Source organism: Prosopis cineraria, unplaced genomic scaffold, assembly GCF_029017545.1.
Source record: "Prosopis cineraria cultivar Desert tree isolate PC_DT_omini unplaced genomic scaffold, ASM2901754v1 PC9, whole genome shotgun sequence".
Classification (NCBI taxonomy): Eukaryota; Viridiplantae; Streptophyta; class Magnoliopsida; order Fabales; family Fabaceae; genus Prosopis; species Prosopis cineraria.
The window spans coordinates 28,955,607-28,974,387 of record NW_026555340.1 but is presented as its reverse complement, the minus strand read 5'-3'; the positions used below and the strand labels follow the sequence as shown (position 1 = coordinate 28,974,387).

The following is an 18,781-nucleotide window of genomic DNA, read 5'->3' as shown; positions in this document are numbered from 1 at the left end:
TAGCCTAAATCTGGATGTTTGGATCCATGCAAGGAAGACAGTCCAGCAGTGACCATTTCCAGTGAAAGCAAAGGAGGATGAAAGAAGAAGACGCAAGAAGTTTTGATCCAAAAAACATAAAGGGTTAGTGGATGTCAGTGGACCTGCCATTTGGCAATGTTTAGTCAAACTTCTTTTTCAGTCCTCCAGTTCAACAGTCCACGTTTGTACAGTTGATGTCAGTGGTGAAATTGTTACATTTCAAATATTTTAATGTTATATTCAGATACATGTTAATTTTAATTTAAGCCAAATTCATTCTGGTAATTAAAAATGTGTGGATTTACTTTTGACCTAAATCCTATCTCAATTCCTTTATAATTTCAAATCATTTAGAAGCCTTTATTATTTCAAATGTCAATGGAAGCTTTTCTCTTGCCTCACATTCGTTTATTCACTTCACTACTTTCTTGATTTTGATATCACTGCCTCCTGTTAATATCCATTGGGATCAGACCGTTGGCATAGACTATGATTGGGACTGAACAATTGATCGTGACTGAGATTGGATAGGCGACGATGACCAAGATCAAACTACTAGTGACGAATGCAACTGGACTGGGGATGACAAGGACTAAACTGCAAACACTTTTAATAGGACTACATCATCAATGAATTGATGTCTTTTAGTGAGATCAAACTATTGGGGCAAACATGGATCGAAAGGCTTGGGAGGATCACCAATTGAGACCAAACTATCGACAAAGACTAAAGTCAATCGAGACTGAATCGCCAACACCTATCAAGATCAAATTGTCGACTTTTATTTGGACTACACTACCATGACTAGGGTTGTTCACGGGCAGGTATGGGCCACCCGTGGCCTTACCCGTTACCCACTAGGTTTTAGTTAAATGGGTAACCACCCGCCCGCACCGACATACACCCGTTTTTCACCTGTTTTAAAATAGGTCAAAACAGGTTTAGGCGGGTACAAACAGGTTTGGGTTACCTATTTAACATGCAATACTCATATTCTTAATAAAAAAACACGAAAAAAATTCTCATTCCATTTGATTAATGAGACAAATCAGGATTCAAGTAACACATTCAAACCAAATCTAATGTGGAAGCAACTCGAACTCAAATTGAATCCAGCGAAGTCGAAGCAACTCGTTGAGGAGATGGCTTAAGTCAAGGCAAATCATGGAAGATAACTTAAACCAAACCAAGAATGGAAAAGATAGCAGAGTTGAAGCGGATTTGTGTGAAGTAGATTGAGGCATATTTGTGCGAAGAGAAGCAAATTTGGAGAATTTGAAGCAAATCTATGTGTGCGCGAGTCGAAGCACATCTGGATTTGTGTGTCATTTAACGACGAGGCTTTCTTGCAGCAACGCAGATGATGAAGGGATGGGACGCCGAGAATGAGAAAAAGCCAGAAGACTCAAATAGTAAAGAATAAAGAAGAAAGGGCTGATGCCAAGAAGAAGTCAATCAAGTCACACAGACAGTCATGATGGTAATCATTGTCGCTGGTCAAGGGGCTGAAGTCGAGAAGAAGCCAGAAAGTTGGAAGGGACTCGAATAAAGGAGGAGATTGAAGTTAGGGTTGGTCGGTTAGGTGTGATTGGGTGGTGGACTAATGGCAAAGCCTAAGTGACTAAGTAGGTCTAATATTTTTTGAAAAAAAATATATATACAAGCGGGTACGGGCCACCTATGCCCTTACCCGTTACCCACTCATTTTTTATTAAACGAGTAATCACCCGCCCATACTTGCTTTCTTTCTTTTATACGGGTATAGGTAGATTCGTTTAGCAACGGGTCGGGTGAGTATGAGCAGATTCGTGGGTTTACGGGTAAAATGCTCACCCCTAACCATGACAGACTTAGACCAAATGGCCTGGGTAGACTACCAAAAGGGACTGGCAACAATAAAGACCACCCTTCACTGCCGCCCAATGCTTGTTTGCTACCGTCGTCGTCATTCGATGCCTATCTAGTATCGCCATCCTATGTTGATCTGCGATCAGGATTAGAAGGCCATCTTTAACCAAGACCAGACAACCAACTTTAACTAAGACCGAACAGTCGATTGTGATCGGCACTGGAGTGCCAGCTTTAACCGAGTCTGAATGGCTAATTTTGGCTAGATCACGACTACTAATTTTGACCAACACCGAATGGCTTGCATTGACCGTGATTTGACTGCCAGTTTTGACTGAGATTGAATTACCGATAGTGACCGGGACTGGACCACCAATGTCAACCAAAACCACCCTCCTCTGCCACCTAATACCAATTTACTGTTGTCATCCTCATTTGATACTGATCCATTGCCTTAATCCAGCGTTGGTCTACTACCACCATCTTGTGCTAATTCGTCACATCCAACCTATGTCAATCTACTACCGTTGTTAACAAGGAATGTTCTAGTGTTGTCATATAGGTCTAATCCGCAACGCTTATGCTGTTGTAATCATCTCATGCTAATTCTTAAGCATCGTTTTGGATTAGATCTTTGATGTTGACAAGGATCGAACTGGTATTGGCAATTAAGACTGGTCATTGATGACGTCCATGTTTAGACAATTGGAGTTGACCAAGATCAATTTGCCACTCTTGATTTAGATCATACCATTAACTTTGACTAGGATTGAACTGCTAAGATCATCTAAGTTGCCTTTAAATTCAAACATAAAATTTGAAATTTGAAATTTTATTTAAGATCCAAACAAAGTATTTTAAAATTACAATGTGAATTTTTTTATTTCATCTAAACAAAGAATTTACGATCTATAAATTTTAAATATGAAATTTTAAATTTAAATTTTTAACTAAAATTCACCCAACTAAATGCAACATAAAAGTAAAGATGTTCAAAGTTTGTACGCAGCGCAAGGAGAGAAGGTAAAAATGCTAATTGCAACATAAAAAATTTTATGTAGGAGTTTCCCTCGCTGTCCTTCAGGCTTCACTGAATATAATACTCCTAATGTTATACAGGGAAAAAGGACATGATATAAAAATGAAACATATGGCAGAGTCCTTCGCCCTTTTTGTAAAAAATGAATAAATAAATAAATACCGAAGATGGACTAAGGCCGGGAAAACTAGTTACACAGGTGGGGATATAAATCCCAATCTCTCATTGTTCACTAGGACCCTCGACGGTTGAGTCCTTTACCCACCAATCAAACGGTGCGTTGGGGGTTGCCGAGCATCTTCGTTCTCAGTTGCTGAGTACCCAGGCCAAGCTGGACCCGAAATGAAAGAACCTTTGTTTTTATAGGCCGAAGAAATGAAAGAACCATTGGACGCGGGCACACCTAATGGCCCGGAGCTAAGCTTTCTGCAGATCACTGGTTCAGACTTCGGAGTAGAATGGCGGGAAAACTTGGCGCCCTAAAATCTTTCCCGTCTCTTCCTCTATATAACCCCGCCCTTCCATATTCTTTGCCTCGCCTCGTACCATTTCCCTCGCGGACAGCGCCGCCTCTGTTTTCTGCACGATTCCTTGCTTTCGTAGATCTTAAACCAGGTTCATCTTCAGCGCCCTGCGTCCATACAACCTCTGTTTACTGTTTCTGTTTTGGAACTAATGTCTAATGTTACCGCGACCATTGAATGGATCTCCTTTTATGCTATCTATTTTGGAAGCAGAGCATTTGCTTGCTGTGCTTCATGCTTATTCAAATAAAGAGCATAGATTTGTTTAGTCTTTGGGTGATGAAAGAATATGGTGTTGTATGTGGAGTCATGGACCGGGGTGTTGCTGTGACCATATTACTGTTTCTTTTTTTTTTTTTTAATGAATGCATTTACCGTTTCTAAATTCTTTCTGCGCTCTCTTGAAATTGTGATTATAATCTCTTGTACATGTTTAAATGTTGATTAAGATACTTCTGTTTTGAGAATTGTATGACTCCCAACTTGGGGGATTTTCACAGATGTCTCATTATTGATGAATTTTGGCAGATTTCCTATCATTGGGTCTGGCTAGCTGCCTCATACCATTTTCCTTCCCTAATTTTGCTCATCGTCATCATATAATGGCTCAAACAGAGATGCAAAGCAATGGCTGTGAGGTCATGGAGCCTTCTCCCAAGATCCAAAAGGTGGAACACGACGGTGTCGCCGAAAATCCTCAAGCCTTTGTGCCTTATCTTCGAGTGAAGAAGCTCTCTGACAAGGCCATTTTGCCTTCTAGGGCTTCCTCCCTCTCCGCCGGTTACGATCTATCTAGGTTAGTCTCAGATCAGAAACTCTCTTTCACTCGCTCTCTCATATGCGCTGGGAATAACTGAACATTTACGTTTTCTGAACAATGTTGCAGTGCGGTTGAGACGAAGGTGCCAGCAAGAGGAAAGGCTCTGGTCGCAACTGATCTGAGTATAGCGATCCCCGAAGGAACCTATGCTCGTATAGGTAATGACAAATTTCAGATCTCTTTCAATTTTAGGTCATTACATGCTGTAGTAACTTGACTGAATTCTGATGTTATTTGATTTTGGATTCCTGGATTATGTAGCACCACGTTCGGGTTTGGCTTGGAAGCACTCAATCGACGTGGGTGCGGGTGTGATCGACGCCGATTACAGGGGACCAGTTGGAGTGGTATTGTTCAACCATGCGGACGCTGATTTTGAAGTGAAGGTTGGAGACAGGATTGCGCAGTTGATAATTGAGAAGATCGTGACGCCTGAGGTTGAGGAGGTTGAAAATCTGGATTCCACTGCCAGAGGCGAAGGCGGTTTCGGATCTACCGGTGTCTGATCATCTTGTTTGGGAAAATTAGGCTTAGAGGCGTAGCTGGGAAATAGTAATTTTGTGGAATAGGTACTGATCGGCTTGTTTATGCTCTTACCTGCATACTGACGGCGCTGTAAAAACGATGTTTGCTACTAGATTTACCAGCTAATTCTAGTTTCGGGGCAAGTGGTATCTTAATCCAAGCGGAAGAAAAATCAGAGGAACAAAGGAAACATAGGACAGTTTTGTTAATGCTAAGCATCTTTAGTAGAAAAACTAGTACTCTATCAACAATCATTAATGAGCATTTGGTTTTCGGTCTTTCGAAAAGTTCATGGGGTAAAAGGCGGTAAAGAAAATATGGGGAAATATTTTGGTAATCAATAAAGGGCTCTAGACAAATCAGATGTTGTATCAGTTAAAAAAATAATAAAAATGTTTAACTAAAATACAGAAATAAAATATAATAGAATTGTTCATGCTGTCCTAATTATTGTTTATTTGGATTTGGATAATATTAATACGATTCAGATTAAACATGTACAATGGGCAATATGTGCGTTTTGTAGCGACATCTGATTATATCTAATCTAACTATAAAAATAATGAAACTAAAATTAGATTTGTTTTTTGGTTGAACGGTTTTTTTTTTTTTGCATTGATTTATAACGTTTTTTAAATTCGAGGTTTTCCATTGACAATCAAATAATTATGATGTCATCTTTTTGTAGGATGCTTTTTCAATCCCTTATTTTAGAATAGGTTCTTGTTTCAAAATTTCGACTAGAAATTGAAGTGGCTGCCCATATTTATTTGTGATTTCTGATGTTACCAATATTTGATCTCGATATTAACGGTAAGTATAGAATAAATAGTACACGTTTTGTTACATAAAAATGTTATTTTAATTATAATCAGATTAATTAACTTGATAATTTGTTTAATTAGTAAATTTTAAACTACTTTAAAAATATTGTTTCAATGTTTGTTAGCTATGCATTAAAAAAATAATTTATGTATGAATTATATATGAACACCTTTTAAAAATAAATAAAACCGACTTTATTCTTTTGCCAATGTCCACAGATTTGTAGCTCCGGTTTATAAGGACCCATGCATACCATTAAAATTGGTCAATCAACACAGACAGGACCGCTTCCATATGTATATTTACACCTTTATCCTCAGTGAATAACCGTCATCATCGACGACAATGGATGGTCTCCTACGTGATTTACTTGATTAAGTCAAACCCGCAATTGTAAATTCACACCGACCTAAATGCGATAGATTGCCCTCCAAAAACAACTAGCACCGCCCATCGCAAAACAGAAGTTCCTTCCCGTCACGTTCTTTTTTAAATCTCTTCTCAACCCTCTTTGCATGCCCTTACTTCCATAACTGTTTTCTCTTCTTCTCCAAGAAAACTGCTTCACATCCATTCCCAACTCTCTTTCTCTCTAATTGCTTCTGCGTGACCCCTTGCTTTCTTTCTCGCCACGTTTTCTCTTTCTCTCGGTTTTACCCACATGTATAATCCAACTTCATTTCTTCTTTCCTTTTATGGTGTACATATAACCTCCAAACACATCCCCTATTCATTTATTTGATTGGTTTCGTTTCACGTCCCGTCTTAATTCTGTAGATATACATCCAACTTGGGCTTCTGTTCTTGGTTGTTTGATTGGTTATAGCATTCTGTGCTTCTCTTACAGTTTGCGCGGTTTTATTGTACCGTTTTGTGTTTCGACAATATGTTGCTTGAAATCTGTCACAATGGGTCCAGTCCACGGTTGAAAGTTGATGAGATTGGAACTTCAGCTTCGAACGAATCCGTTAAGCAAGAGGCAAGCGATGAATCAGATCATATGAGGGTCGAGAATTCGGTCTGGGAGACCTCGAGCAACGAGGGATCAACGGTTTCAGATTGCGAGAGTGCTGTTTCTGGTAGCACTTATGTGCGGCACCAGATGTTCGATGAAGGTTTTCTTAGACTCGTTGAAGGAGAGAGGGCTCATGATCTCATTCGCAGAAGATTCATTCTGGGTTTGGGGACGCTTGGGGCGAAAACGGAGGTCGTTGCAATCCATAGAAATGCTTGTTCTAGCGTTACGGCGCGAGCTCGAATTCAATCATTTGAGGTTTATATGCGAGCTGAGGAAAAGCGTCGTGGTAATGCCAATGTGAAGTATGCATGGTATGGGACTTCTGGCAAGGAAGAGGTACGAGAGATTATTTCCCATGGTTTTTGTAATGGCGGTAAAACTCAGAATAATGGACATTTTGGTTGCGGATTATCTCTCTCTTCAGATGATTCTCCTATGGAAAGGTATGCAAAAGTTATTATTTATTATGAAGCACAATATTTTAAAAACGGATATCGGATATTTTTTTCAATTTTAAACTGCACTTAGACAATTGTTTTTAAGAATAATTTTTTTTATTGCCAAAAGAACTATTGTTTGCATTTTTTTTCAATCTTAATTCATAAGTTAATGAAATGTCTTTCTTGCTGCTTTGTAGTTTGAAAAGCTCTAATGTTGACAAAGACGGTCTAAGGCACTCATTACTATGTCGCGTTATTTTGGGGAGGCAGGAGCTTGTGCATCCTGGTTCTGAGCAATGCCATCCTAGTTCTGACGAATATGATTCAGGGGTGGACAGTCTTTCAGCTCCTAAGAAGTATATCATTGGGTGTACCCGGATGAATTCTCATATTTTTCCGGAATACGTTATAAGTTTCAAGGTTCCTGGCATGAAAGGTATGGACAGATCTTTGTTGGCAGTTTGTGATGGAGTTGCTGTCTTTTTATGGTATTCGGGAATTTGTAAATCATTAATTGAGAAATGTTGTAAAATCTTGCATATGTGTAATTTTGCAGGGCTAACGAAGTTTGAAGAAACTTTAAAAACGCCATCTTCCCCTTGGATGCCATTTCCAAGTCTAATTTCTGTGCTCTCGAAGTTCTTGCCTCCATCTACTATTGCCTTGATCTCCAAATTCCACAAAGATCACACAGTAAGTGTTTTGACTTCCTTTTTGGGGTTTTTGAGCACCCTGACTCTACTCTTGATATGAACTCACTTATCAAAGCTTCCTTTGTTTTGTTTTTCAGGAAAAGAAGATTTCACGGCGTGAACTCATACAAAAAGTAAGACAAATAGCAGGAGACGAGTTGTTGATTTCAGTCATCAAATCTTTCAGAGCAAGGTACTATTAATCCTCCCTGTGTGATTTTGTTCATCATTTTCTCAAGGGATGTAGTTCTGGTCCATTTATCTGGCTACTGAGTGACAAACATCAACCTTACTGGCTTTGTAGATTAAAATTACATGACAAGTGCTGGTGCTCTACATCTTGCAATCTATTTCATGCTATGAACTTGTATATGAAAAGCATGTGTATTGAATTGAAGTACTCAAATATTCTTGCAGTATGCTTTTGAATTTGGTTGTCACATGTTAAATTTTGGGGATTACTGCGCAAGTGTTAATATACTACATATTTGAGGACGGTTTATGCATGTTTATTATCAATCAATGATATGAGTCTTTGTAGTCGATTTCATGATGTCAGACCGCGGTTTCCTTGATGTGAAAAAACATGTGGTTTTGAATTTTGGAGCGGTTGCAAAATAAACATAAGGAGAATCTCCTCTAGGACCCCTAAAGTAAAAAAAATTATGAAATTATTTTACAAGTTCAAGGGTCTTTTTGCAAATAAGTTTTAAGGGAAAAAGACACAATTAGCCTTAGTGAGAAAGAAAGATTATCAATGGATAAATACTCATCAATATGTGAACTTAAAGTTGTGACATAAAAATCTAAACTCGATGTCATGATAAATTTTAATTCTAAATTTATAAAGTCATAGATTCTAAACTTTGACTTGTGAATAAATAAACCTGTACTTATAAAATATTCAAACTTTAATTTATAAATTTATTAAGTTAGCCAAAATTAACTTATCAATCATGAACAAAAATTTCACTATCAATGAACAATTACTTGTTTACATGTGAACTTAAAGTTGTGAATTAGTGAATATATAATTATAAAAATTTAAACTTGTTGTCACAATAAATCTTAGTTATAAATATATGAAGTCATGAATTTTAACTTTTGACTTGTAAATAGATGAATTTATATTTGTAAATATTTGAACTTTAAATCATAAATTTATTAAGTTTGCCAAAACGAATATGTCAATTCTAAACAAGAATTTCATTTCCAATGGACATGTGAACCTAAAATCGTGAATTCGTGAACATGAATCTAAACTTGTACTTGTTGCATGCTCTCACTAAGGGCAATTGTGTCCTTTTTTCCTAAAACATATTTGCAAAAAGAGCCCTTAAGCTTACAAAATAATATTAGCATGTATTGGGCCTTGAGTGAGGTTTTTCTCTGATGGGGGCTTAGATGAGATTCTCCCTAAATAATAAGCTAATAATATGTAACATTGGATCCAATTTATTATGTCCTCCGGATTCTGTTGGAGTTAGGAATTTTATGCATATGTTTAAGCAGAAACTTTTGCAGTTCGGGCTTATTATTTGTGCATGTGTATTAGTTATCGAATCTAACAGGGTGAATTTGTACTTGTGCTTCAGGAAAACGTGCAACCGTTCAGCTAAGGTGAAGAACTGAAGTAGAATAAGACAGCTTGGTCATTAAAACTGAACAAGTTGTATCCCAAGATCTATTATGAGCTGTTAACATGTAGATATCACACCGGAGTTGACATGATGCTCACTGACTCGGAATCACTAATAGAGAGAAGACACAATCCGCTCGAGGGGTCACTGGTCACTGACTTGTTAACCGATCTTCACCGTACGGCCTGGTTGAGGAGCAGCGTGACTCTTGAGGATTTGATAAATGGTGAATTGTAATCACGGTGGTATTATCGAGTAACAGTTTTCCTCTTTCTTTTCTTTCTTTCTCTACTTTTTCCCCCTCTAGTAGCAAGTCGGAATGGAATGATGTCAACCAGGAACAAGGAAAGTTATATGGACATCTTGAATGGCTTTCACTGTGTTTCCTTCTCTCAATTGTAAACCCCCCCTGTTTTGTCAGTATATGATGATACTTTTTAGAATTTGGATCCACTGTGCATCTCTTGAAGTGATTGTTGAGTGTCGACGTCTGCACTAGTTTCGTGTCTTTAGTTTCTTTCATGTAGTTTTCAGGTTCAGATGAGGTCTTCTTCTGACAAGACCTCATCTGCTGTAAAAGCCACAGATTCGGCCCATTGCTCACCAAGTTTCCTGTGTGCCTGTCTGACGGTAATGGTATCAATTTTCAATCTCAAGGGTGGATTCAGTGACCAAAGATTGGATGTTTGTTGCATGATGCATAATTTTTCATGATAGCTTGTGGAATCACTTGTGACATGTTGCACTGCTCGCGTTGCAAAATTTTGTCCATTAGATTAATCCAAGAATGTTAGTCCTGTGAATCATATTTTGCCGCGTAGACGCTAGCAAATCCTTCCAATGATCAAACCATTGTAACTGTAGGAAACAGTTTTGATCTAGCAATGGACTATGTTGATGAAGAAGACCATGAAATAGATAGAAGCAGGCCCAAACGTATAATTTGGATGTGTCGGCCAATCTGATCCGATAAAACTGAAGGCCTGGCCAACCCCAAAATAATCGACATGACTCTTCACCTTATTGATGTTTCATTCACTTCCTTTTCAGTTTTCCCTTTGATTCAGTTTTTGGACCCGAGAGAGAATTAAGGCGGAAATTTTCAGCTGGAAACACGCGTGCTCTCTGTTTCGTTTTCTTGATTTTTCCTTGTTCTTTTCTCCTTGGCTTTTAGGCTACTTATCATTCGCATGAACAAAACCTAGTGCCACGTAATCTTGGGGTTATTGGCCGCGCTTCATCTGTATACTTCTTCTTATCTTTTTTATGTAGATCATTTTTTATTTTCAATCATTGATATTGTCTAAAAAATTATTTTATTCCTATTAAATGTATCATTTTTAAAAATATTTTCTTTATTATTGTACATGCAATCTCTTTTTCTGCTCTTGAAACATAAAACGTTGTACAAAGAATAAAATTGGAAAAGGATATTAAATACTTTATCATTTATACGTAAAATAGTAGTACTCCTTCCCGATTAAACTACAAAGTATTGATAATTAATTTACAGTTTTCAAAAAATATTAGTTGAAACATTAATTTTAAAAAAATAAATTTTTTAATTTTATGCTCATTAATTGTTTAAAAAAAGTAATAAATGAAATAGAAGTATGATTAAAAAATTAATTATAAAGTTACCTAATGCTTTATATTTTAGACCAAGCAAAGGTTTTAAAGATTTTTTATATTGTAATACGGGGGGAGTAACTTATAAAAATGATGATCAATTTTTATAAAAAATATTTTTATACAAAATTAAAGGAATTATTATCACCAGGATTTAGACAAGACAATTAAGGAAATACTCCACTCGTCCTATTCATACAGTAAAGAGTGAAAAACAAAATTTGATTCTATTTACAGGGCACTTGTTAATTTTTAATTTTTTTATTCTATTTTTACTCTTATTAAATGTTTTAAATAAAAATACTAATAATAAAATTTAAGAATATTTATTAACAGTAAAAGTAAAAATTTGTTAAAGCTCAAAACAAAATTAATAGAGTTTAAATTTTTTTTTAAATTTTGATAAAATATGTTAAAAGTGACTTATCAATAAAATAAGATAAAGTAATAATATTCCATCATTTCAAATTATAAAACACTTTTAGGGAGGATTAATGTCTTAAAATATAAAATACTTTGATTTAAAAAATAAGGTTTTATTAATGATTTTTTCATTATTACCTTTTTCATATATTCTCTCTTTTTAATATTTTTTATCAAAAAAATATTAAATAAAAGGTATTTTTAAAAATTTATATTTTTATCTTAAAAAAGTAAAGTAATAAAGTATATTTAATAAATTTTATTAATATATAAAATTTTATTTAAAAATATTTTATAATTTAAAACGGAGGAATCACTATGTATCATTAATTAAACATGATAATCAAGAAGCCAGAATCATGTTCCTGACTCACGAGCCCTTCATTTCTCAAATGCGTTCCTTGTCACATATAGAGAAGTGGGGGGGTTAGAAGTCGCGATGTCGTCCAATGAGAATAAGCCAGGCCCGCTTGACCAATGGCCATGTTGGTAGTTAGCATCGCAAGAAGCACAAGACGGCAATCCACCTCGGGAAAAAACCCCCCTCCTGTAAAACAAAAAACAAAAAAAAAACCCCCTAAAATTGGCGTACGAACCAGAGAGTTATTCTGTCTTAATTGTGAAATTATCTTCTGAAACTACCTACTACCCTCGTGTATGTTAAAAAGTGGTCTCCACCAGTGTTTGAGATTTTTTCTTTTTTTTTACTCAATAGTACTTCAAGTTGATTGCATATACTTAGTAAGATTTCCTTCATTTAGTCCTTTTTAAAAAAAAATTTGATGAATGATTATTGTCATCATGATGATTAGAGTGTTTGAACGGCTAATGAGATCGCTTTTAAGAAAAGATTGTGTTTAAGCTTGTGAAAAGCATTTAAGCACGAGCCTCTCCATGTTTCTTATCTTCAATCTCCAGCATCGAAAATGCATCTCCCATGATATGAAATGAAAAAAAAAGAAAATCGAAATTCATGAAAATGGCGTGGGAGGAGCAGGAGAGAATTAGGTTACCTGGGTGCGACGATGAGGGTCGCAATCGGGCATAAGGATCACAGGGAGAGCGTGAGGGGAGGGTATTTAGGTAAAATCAGGAGGACACCGCCCTAAGAGTTGTAGCCATTAGAGTGAGCCCCACAGGATGCTCTTTTTCAATCATTATCATGCTCTCCCTTCCACATCATTCTCTTCTCTTTCCAATTCCAAGCACTAATGGTAATATCTTCCATCGCCGCCACCGGTTTCTCATCTCTCAACACCACACTTTCCGTCTTAATCCATTTAACGCATCACCCATCTTTACATTCATCCAAACATTACATGACAGTAATCTCTTGCTCAAAACCCAGTTCCCCCATTTCAATATTATTAATTTATCATTAATAACTAATTGTGATATTAACATTCTACTAATATTGTAATTTTTCCAGGTTTATTTTACTGTGCACTAATTTTCTCCTATTAAAGGTGGGTAATCATATTCAATATGCAGTCAAAAATTAAATGTGAGTTTATTTTGCTTGACCCAGTTCCATTAAAATTCTGCCCGATCTTTGTTTCAATTCTTTCATTTTTCCCCCCACACATTTCAACGGTGTCTAGGGGTTAGGGAAATAACAGGTGTGAAAAAAGGGTTAGGAAAATAATTATAATTTTAAAAAAAGTTTCTAATTCATTGTCTATCCTCTTCTACCTCACGAGGAGATGTCTACGTTCTGAAAAATGGTATACTTATTTTTAATGAAAACTTTTTCTATATAAAAAATAATTTTCCAATTTTCAGGATTTATTTGGTTATGCAGTCTACCTCTAAATAAATAATACTTGTTCGCAAAATAATAATAATACGTGTTTTAACTATTTAAGATGACACGTTTTATCCTTAAACTTTATATTTTTATTTTTTAATTTTAATTTGATATTTAAAGATAAAAAAAATCATTTAACTATGTACTAGTGCAATTGTGACATCAAATAATTATATATATTTCTATAACGATTATAATATGCCACTCTTTCTCATTAATAAAATATATGCATCCATATTGATGTTGGTTTATTCTGAAATTAACATTGATACTAAATTTAAATACTAATAATGGCTTACAAGTAATAATTTTTAGGATAAAGTATACATTTAATCCTTTAACTTTATGTAAGATTTCATTTCGGTTCCTTGACTTATAAAATACATTTATAATCATTTAACCTTAACGCCGTTAGTTTTATCACAAAAAATTATATATTAAACTTTAGATATTGATAAAACATTTCAAATGTTCACATACTAAGTTTATTTTTTCAAGATAACAATAATTAGTACAAAAGATAATTATTTGAAATTAACAGTGTTGGGGTTAAAGGATTAAAAAAATATATTTTATAATTAATAGATTAAATTAAAACTTTATATAAAATTAGAAGACCAAAAGTATATTTTAGTAATTAAATACAAGCATTCATATAATTTTCTATTTTACTAAAAATAAGTAATAATTTTTATCACTAGGTTGGAAAAATAAAAATATCACCAACTTACAATCCATAACTTATAACTTATTGTAAATTTTGATACTCCTTGCATTAAAATGTAAGGTATTTTTTGAGAAGTTGATAAATATTAAAAACTATAAAGTATTTTTAGTATTTTAAGATATAATTATTGTGTTTTTCTCAAAAATGAATTACTTTATATTTATTATAAAATAAAACACTCAATTAAATAAAGGTAAATATGAAAATATGATATTAGTTTTAAGACAATTGAATACGTTATCGGGAAAGATTCTGTTAAAAATGTCTTACATTTTTTTAAAAATTAATTATTTAATCTTTATAGTTTTGATCCAATTATAATTTAATCCTTGAATTTTAACTCATTGTAACTTAATTTTTATAATTTTATTTAATTGTAATTCAGTCTCTCAATTTTAATTCTCACAACTCAATCTCTATAGTTTTAGCCATTTGAATATTGGTTCATATATTTTAAAAATAAAATTATATATATTAAAAATATTTTAAAATTTTAATTTTAAAATCTTTATAAAGATTAAAAGTGTTTAATAATTTAAAATATTAGTCCTAAATTTTACAATTTTATTTTTTCAAATATAAGGATGAATATTTAAATAATTAAAATTATAGGAAATAAGTTGTAAGAGATTAAGTTACAATCTAGTCAAGACTATAAATGCTAAGCTATAATGAGTTAATGTTTAAGGATTAAGTTACGATTGAGTCAGAACTTCAAAGCCCTAATAATTAATTTTTTTATATTTTTTAATGAAGGAAGTATTTCTTTTGGCCTTGAAATTTGATAGTTGATAGTACATGCTATTAAATACTTTCTCCGTTTAAAAATATAAAATATTTTTAACGAATCTCACTTTCAATAAAGTAATTACATATTTTAAATTAATCTTGTCTTTTTATATTTACCCTTACTACTACAATAAATATAAAATCATTAATTAATAAGGGCATTTTTGAAAAAAAAAAAAGATAATGATTACACATCAAAAGACTAAAAATGTCTCATATTTTTAACATCCAACTCGTTAAAAAATGTCTTACATTTTTAAACGGAGAGAGTATCACATTATGATATGTACGTGTATGTGTATTGAGAATGTAATAAATTTTATAAATAAATGTGTTTTACATTAAAACTAAAACATAATAAATGTAATTAATATATAATTTTTTGAAAAAATAATATACCTAGCCTTAAATAATTAAAAGGCTTGGTTCCAAATAAATCAAAATATATTGATCTTGTTATTAATATTATAAAAGTATCAATATTTACTTGTATGATTTGTTTGAATAAAATATATTAAGTATGTAATACTAAGTATCTAACTTGCCCTATAATTTCCAAGTCTCTCTAAAAATTTAATTATTTTAAAAAATTTCACATTGCATGCTTATTAAAAAATTAGAGCGAGAGTTAACAAATGTAATACAAACTTATATAAACTTACCCACTTCAAAATTATAAATCATTTTTAACTTATTTACAGTCTCAATAAGTCAATTAATGACCTTTAAAATTGTATAGTTTTTTATGTCTTTTATTACTCATAAGAGTCTCTCAATTAAAAAAAATATTATTAATTATACATCTAATTATGAGAATTTTTGAAAACAATCTTACCGATTTTATCTTTAAAGAAAAAAATAGTACTCCATCTGTTTTAAATTATAAAATATTTTTATATAAAATTCCCATATCAGTGAACTTCATTAAATATATCTAACAATTTTATATTTTTAAAATATAAATATAAGTTTTTTAAAATATTCATTATTTAATATAATGAAAAGAAAAGTGATGAAAATTAACTATAGAAAGAGAAAAGTTAATATTAAAATTAAAATATTTAATAAAATTTTAATATATTTAAAGTGTTTTATATTTTAAAATAAAAAAAATTTTTTAAAATTATTTTATAATTTAAAATAGAGGGAGTACAGTATATGTTTTAACATAGTAATAATAATTTAGGAAAAGCGCCTTCCTGTAATTTTAAACGGGGGAGAGGAAAAATATGTCAAGAGAAGGGGAAAAATTAAAAACATAAATACATCATCAATGGAAGCAGGCAGGCAGACAGCAGAATCATACGCAGCGTCGCAGCCACCAAGGCTACAACAAAATGTAAATCTGACCTCACCGAACTGTACCTCGCCAAATACTTAATATCCATATTTAATTTTCATTTATTATCATTTAAATCATTAAAATCAATTCAATTCAACCAACCACTCGCAGTCTCTCTCTCTATATATACTGTCCTTCACTGTAATTGAATCCATTTTCTCCTTCGGCATCGCATGCTCTCCCTCTGAACCAAACCTGTATGATCAACCTCCACATGATGCAGTCCGAGTCTTCTCACGTTTCTCCCTCTCCCAGCTTCAGTAGCTATTCCTCCGAGACCCTCGCTGAGATTGCCGCTCGTGTCATCCGGGAATTCGGCTCCGACCCTGCTTCCCACTCCGACGATTCCGTCTTCGCTTCATGGCAGCCCGACGTCGATGACAACCGCTCCGACTTACATCAGAAGACTGCAGATGGTGATGTTCACGGCGAGGATGACGACGATTTTGAGTTCGCTTTTGTTTGCAGGGACCCACACTCCTCGCCGGTATCCGCCGATGATATCTTTTATAATGGTCAGATCAGGCCCATGTACCCTATCTTCGACCGCTCTTTACTCGACGGCGTCTCTTCTGTTTCGCTGACTCAGAACACCGACGAAACGGAGGCAGTTGGTCGCCGCCGACTTCCTCTCAGGAAGCTCATGTTCGAGGAGCGAGAAACAGGGTCGTGCTCGTCTTCGACCTCTGAAGCAGAGGACATTGACCTTGAGGGTGTGGCTCCGGGGACCTATTGCGTGTGGGATCCCAAATCGTCATCGGCGTCGTTTAGAAGGCCGTGCAAGAAGAGCAGTTCGACGGGGTCTGCGTCGAAGCGGTGGAAGTTTAGGGACCTACTTCCGAGAAGCCACAGTGATGGGAAGGTACCGCTTGTGATCTTCACAACGAACAACAAGAGCAACAAAGTGGCTCACGAGGCGTCCAAGCCCGAGAAGGCATCCCAAAACAGCAGAGCCGTGGCTCCGGCGAAAGAAGAGGACGAAAGTAAGAGAAAGCAGCCGTTGCCTTACAGGCAAGAATTCATAGGACTTTTTACCAATGTGAATGGACTCGGTAGGAATCTGCGTCCATTTTGAAATGCAATCAAGTACAAATTAAGTTAATCTCTTGCGTTTCTCTTCAGAATTACCTGATTATATCCAATGCTTTTGATTTGTCAAATGTTTGGCTGATCTCTTTTTTGGTTTGTTTTCTATGGGGTTAATTTTATTACTTTAGTTCACTTTACTCTTTATTATTATTGTAACTAAAGCTGGTGAGAATGAGATTATTCTTTGAAACTTTTTGCTGGGTATGAAGAGCGTGGTGGGGTTAGATTAGATTTGGCGTGTTGATTTAGTGTAAAATGAGAAAGGGTCGTAAAGTGTGGCTCTCACTTTGCCCTCAAAGATGGCTTTCTTAAAATACAAATTAAGAGAAGTAAGTATTTGAACGGATTGGAGGGGCTGGATTGTGGATGGGATGATGTATGTGCTGGCGCCTGCATCTGCATGGTGAGGTTGACGGAGTAATTTCGTAAATTCAAAGAAATGCGTGTGGGTCTCACACGGCATATGACTTCGGTATCTGGGTTAACATGCTAAACGTTAAAGTTGAAGTAAGATGAAGAAGATTATTTGGGAATAAACGCCACTGGAAATGGAAATGGAAATGGTGGCGGAATTCCTGGAGCTTATTCCTCTGTCCCTAAATTCCCTACAAATAGATCAAATATTAGACGGAAAAATAATCTCGAGTAAGAAACGTCGTGAAAGCGAAGGTAATGTAGTCAAATAGGATGTGTGCTTAATTCTTTTCCCTATTCAGTTTTTTATTGAGATATTTCATAGATTTTTTATTTATATAAAATAGGCATATTCATTTCATTTTGAAAATTTGCCAATGTCAATATATATATATATATATATATGGTATACAATTCGTATACGCATTATACGCTACGTGATAATTATGATTTATCTGAAGTTTGAGTTTTTGTAGGCATTTTTCATCCCGAAGAAAAAATTGTTTCTAATTAATTAGCAGTACTTTGAAGCTTCAGAGTTAATGAGCAACACGTTAACTATGATATCAACATAAATATGACCAGAAGAGATTTTGTTTTTGGTTAACTCACAGTTGCGTTTCCATTATTGTGTTTGCAGGAAGGCTCGTTGGTATTTCGAATACTTGAAAAGAAAAGCAATTACCGCAAAAAATTTATCCGGTTGACAGCTAATAATCACGCATCTCAAGAACAATTCAATTGTTATTATTATATTCGATTGTTAATGTAAAGCATTCACACTTAATTACATCAACACAATTCTCAGTCACAAAACCAATATAGGACAACAAAAAGCTAATAGTACATGAAGATTTTGCAACTAAGAAGAAGACTAGGTATATCGGACACAAACTTAAATTAGTAGGTAAATTTGACATTTAAAGGGAAAAGGAGTTCAGTTTCGGTCGCATCATGGCGTGTAGGTAATAAAGAGGTACTACAACTTATAAGGAAAATTACACTCAAATCCCTACAATGCATTTTAGTAGCACAAGATCTAATAACTGAACATAACAATACAACAAATATATGGCTGTCATTTTACCATGCTAGTTCTTAATAAAATATGTAGATTTTATAATATTTAATTGTATTTCGTAATATTTTTTTGGCAAAATATTTAATCA

General features: G+C 34.3%; 3 protein-coding genes across 3 annotated transcripts; all 3 read left to right on the top strand.

Annotated features, from left to right (window-relative positions):
• Nucleotides 1-3,285: 3,285 nt before the first annotated feature.
• Nucleotides 3,286-4,986, top strand: LOC129320973 (deoxyuridine 5'-triphosphate nucleotidohydrolase-like). Its single transcript, XM_054966681.1, has 4 exons — nt 3,286-3,523; nt 3,961-4,228; nt 4,319-4,410; nt 4,514-4,986. Exons 1-4 carry the CDS (start codon nt 3,367-3,369, stop codon nt 4,756-4,758), a joined length of 762 nt encoding a protein of 253 aa, XP_054822656.1. The 5' UTR covers nt 3,286-3,366; the 3' UTR covers nt 4,759-4,986.
• A 1,152-nt stretch (nt 4,987-6,138) lies between these two features.
• On the top strand, nt 6,139-10,357 carry LOC129319735 (probable inactive poly [ADP-ribose] polymerase SRO5). The gene is made up of 8 exons (XM_054964811.1): nt 6,139-7,063; nt 7,258-7,496; nt 7,617-7,753; nt 7,851-7,945; nt 8,057-8,119; nt 9,461-9,625; nt 9,920-10,022; nt 10,214-10,357. Exons 1-8 carry the CDS (start codon nt 6,489-6,491, stop codon nt 10,355-10,357), a joined length of 1,521 nt encoding a protein of 506 aa, XP_054820786.1. The 5' UTR covers nt 6,139-6,488.
• Nucleotides 10,358-16,212: 5,855 nt separating this feature from the next.
• On the top strand, nt 16,213-17,390 carry LOC129320713 (uncharacterized). The gene has a single exon (XM_054966274.1). The coding sequence runs from the start codon at nt 16,309-16,311 to the stop codon at nt 17,182-17,184; it is 876 nt and encodes a 291-aa protein (XP_054822249.1). The 5' UTR covers nt 16,213-16,308; the 3' UTR covers nt 17,185-17,390.
• The last annotated feature ends 1,391 nt before the right edge of the window (nt 17,391-18,781 follow it).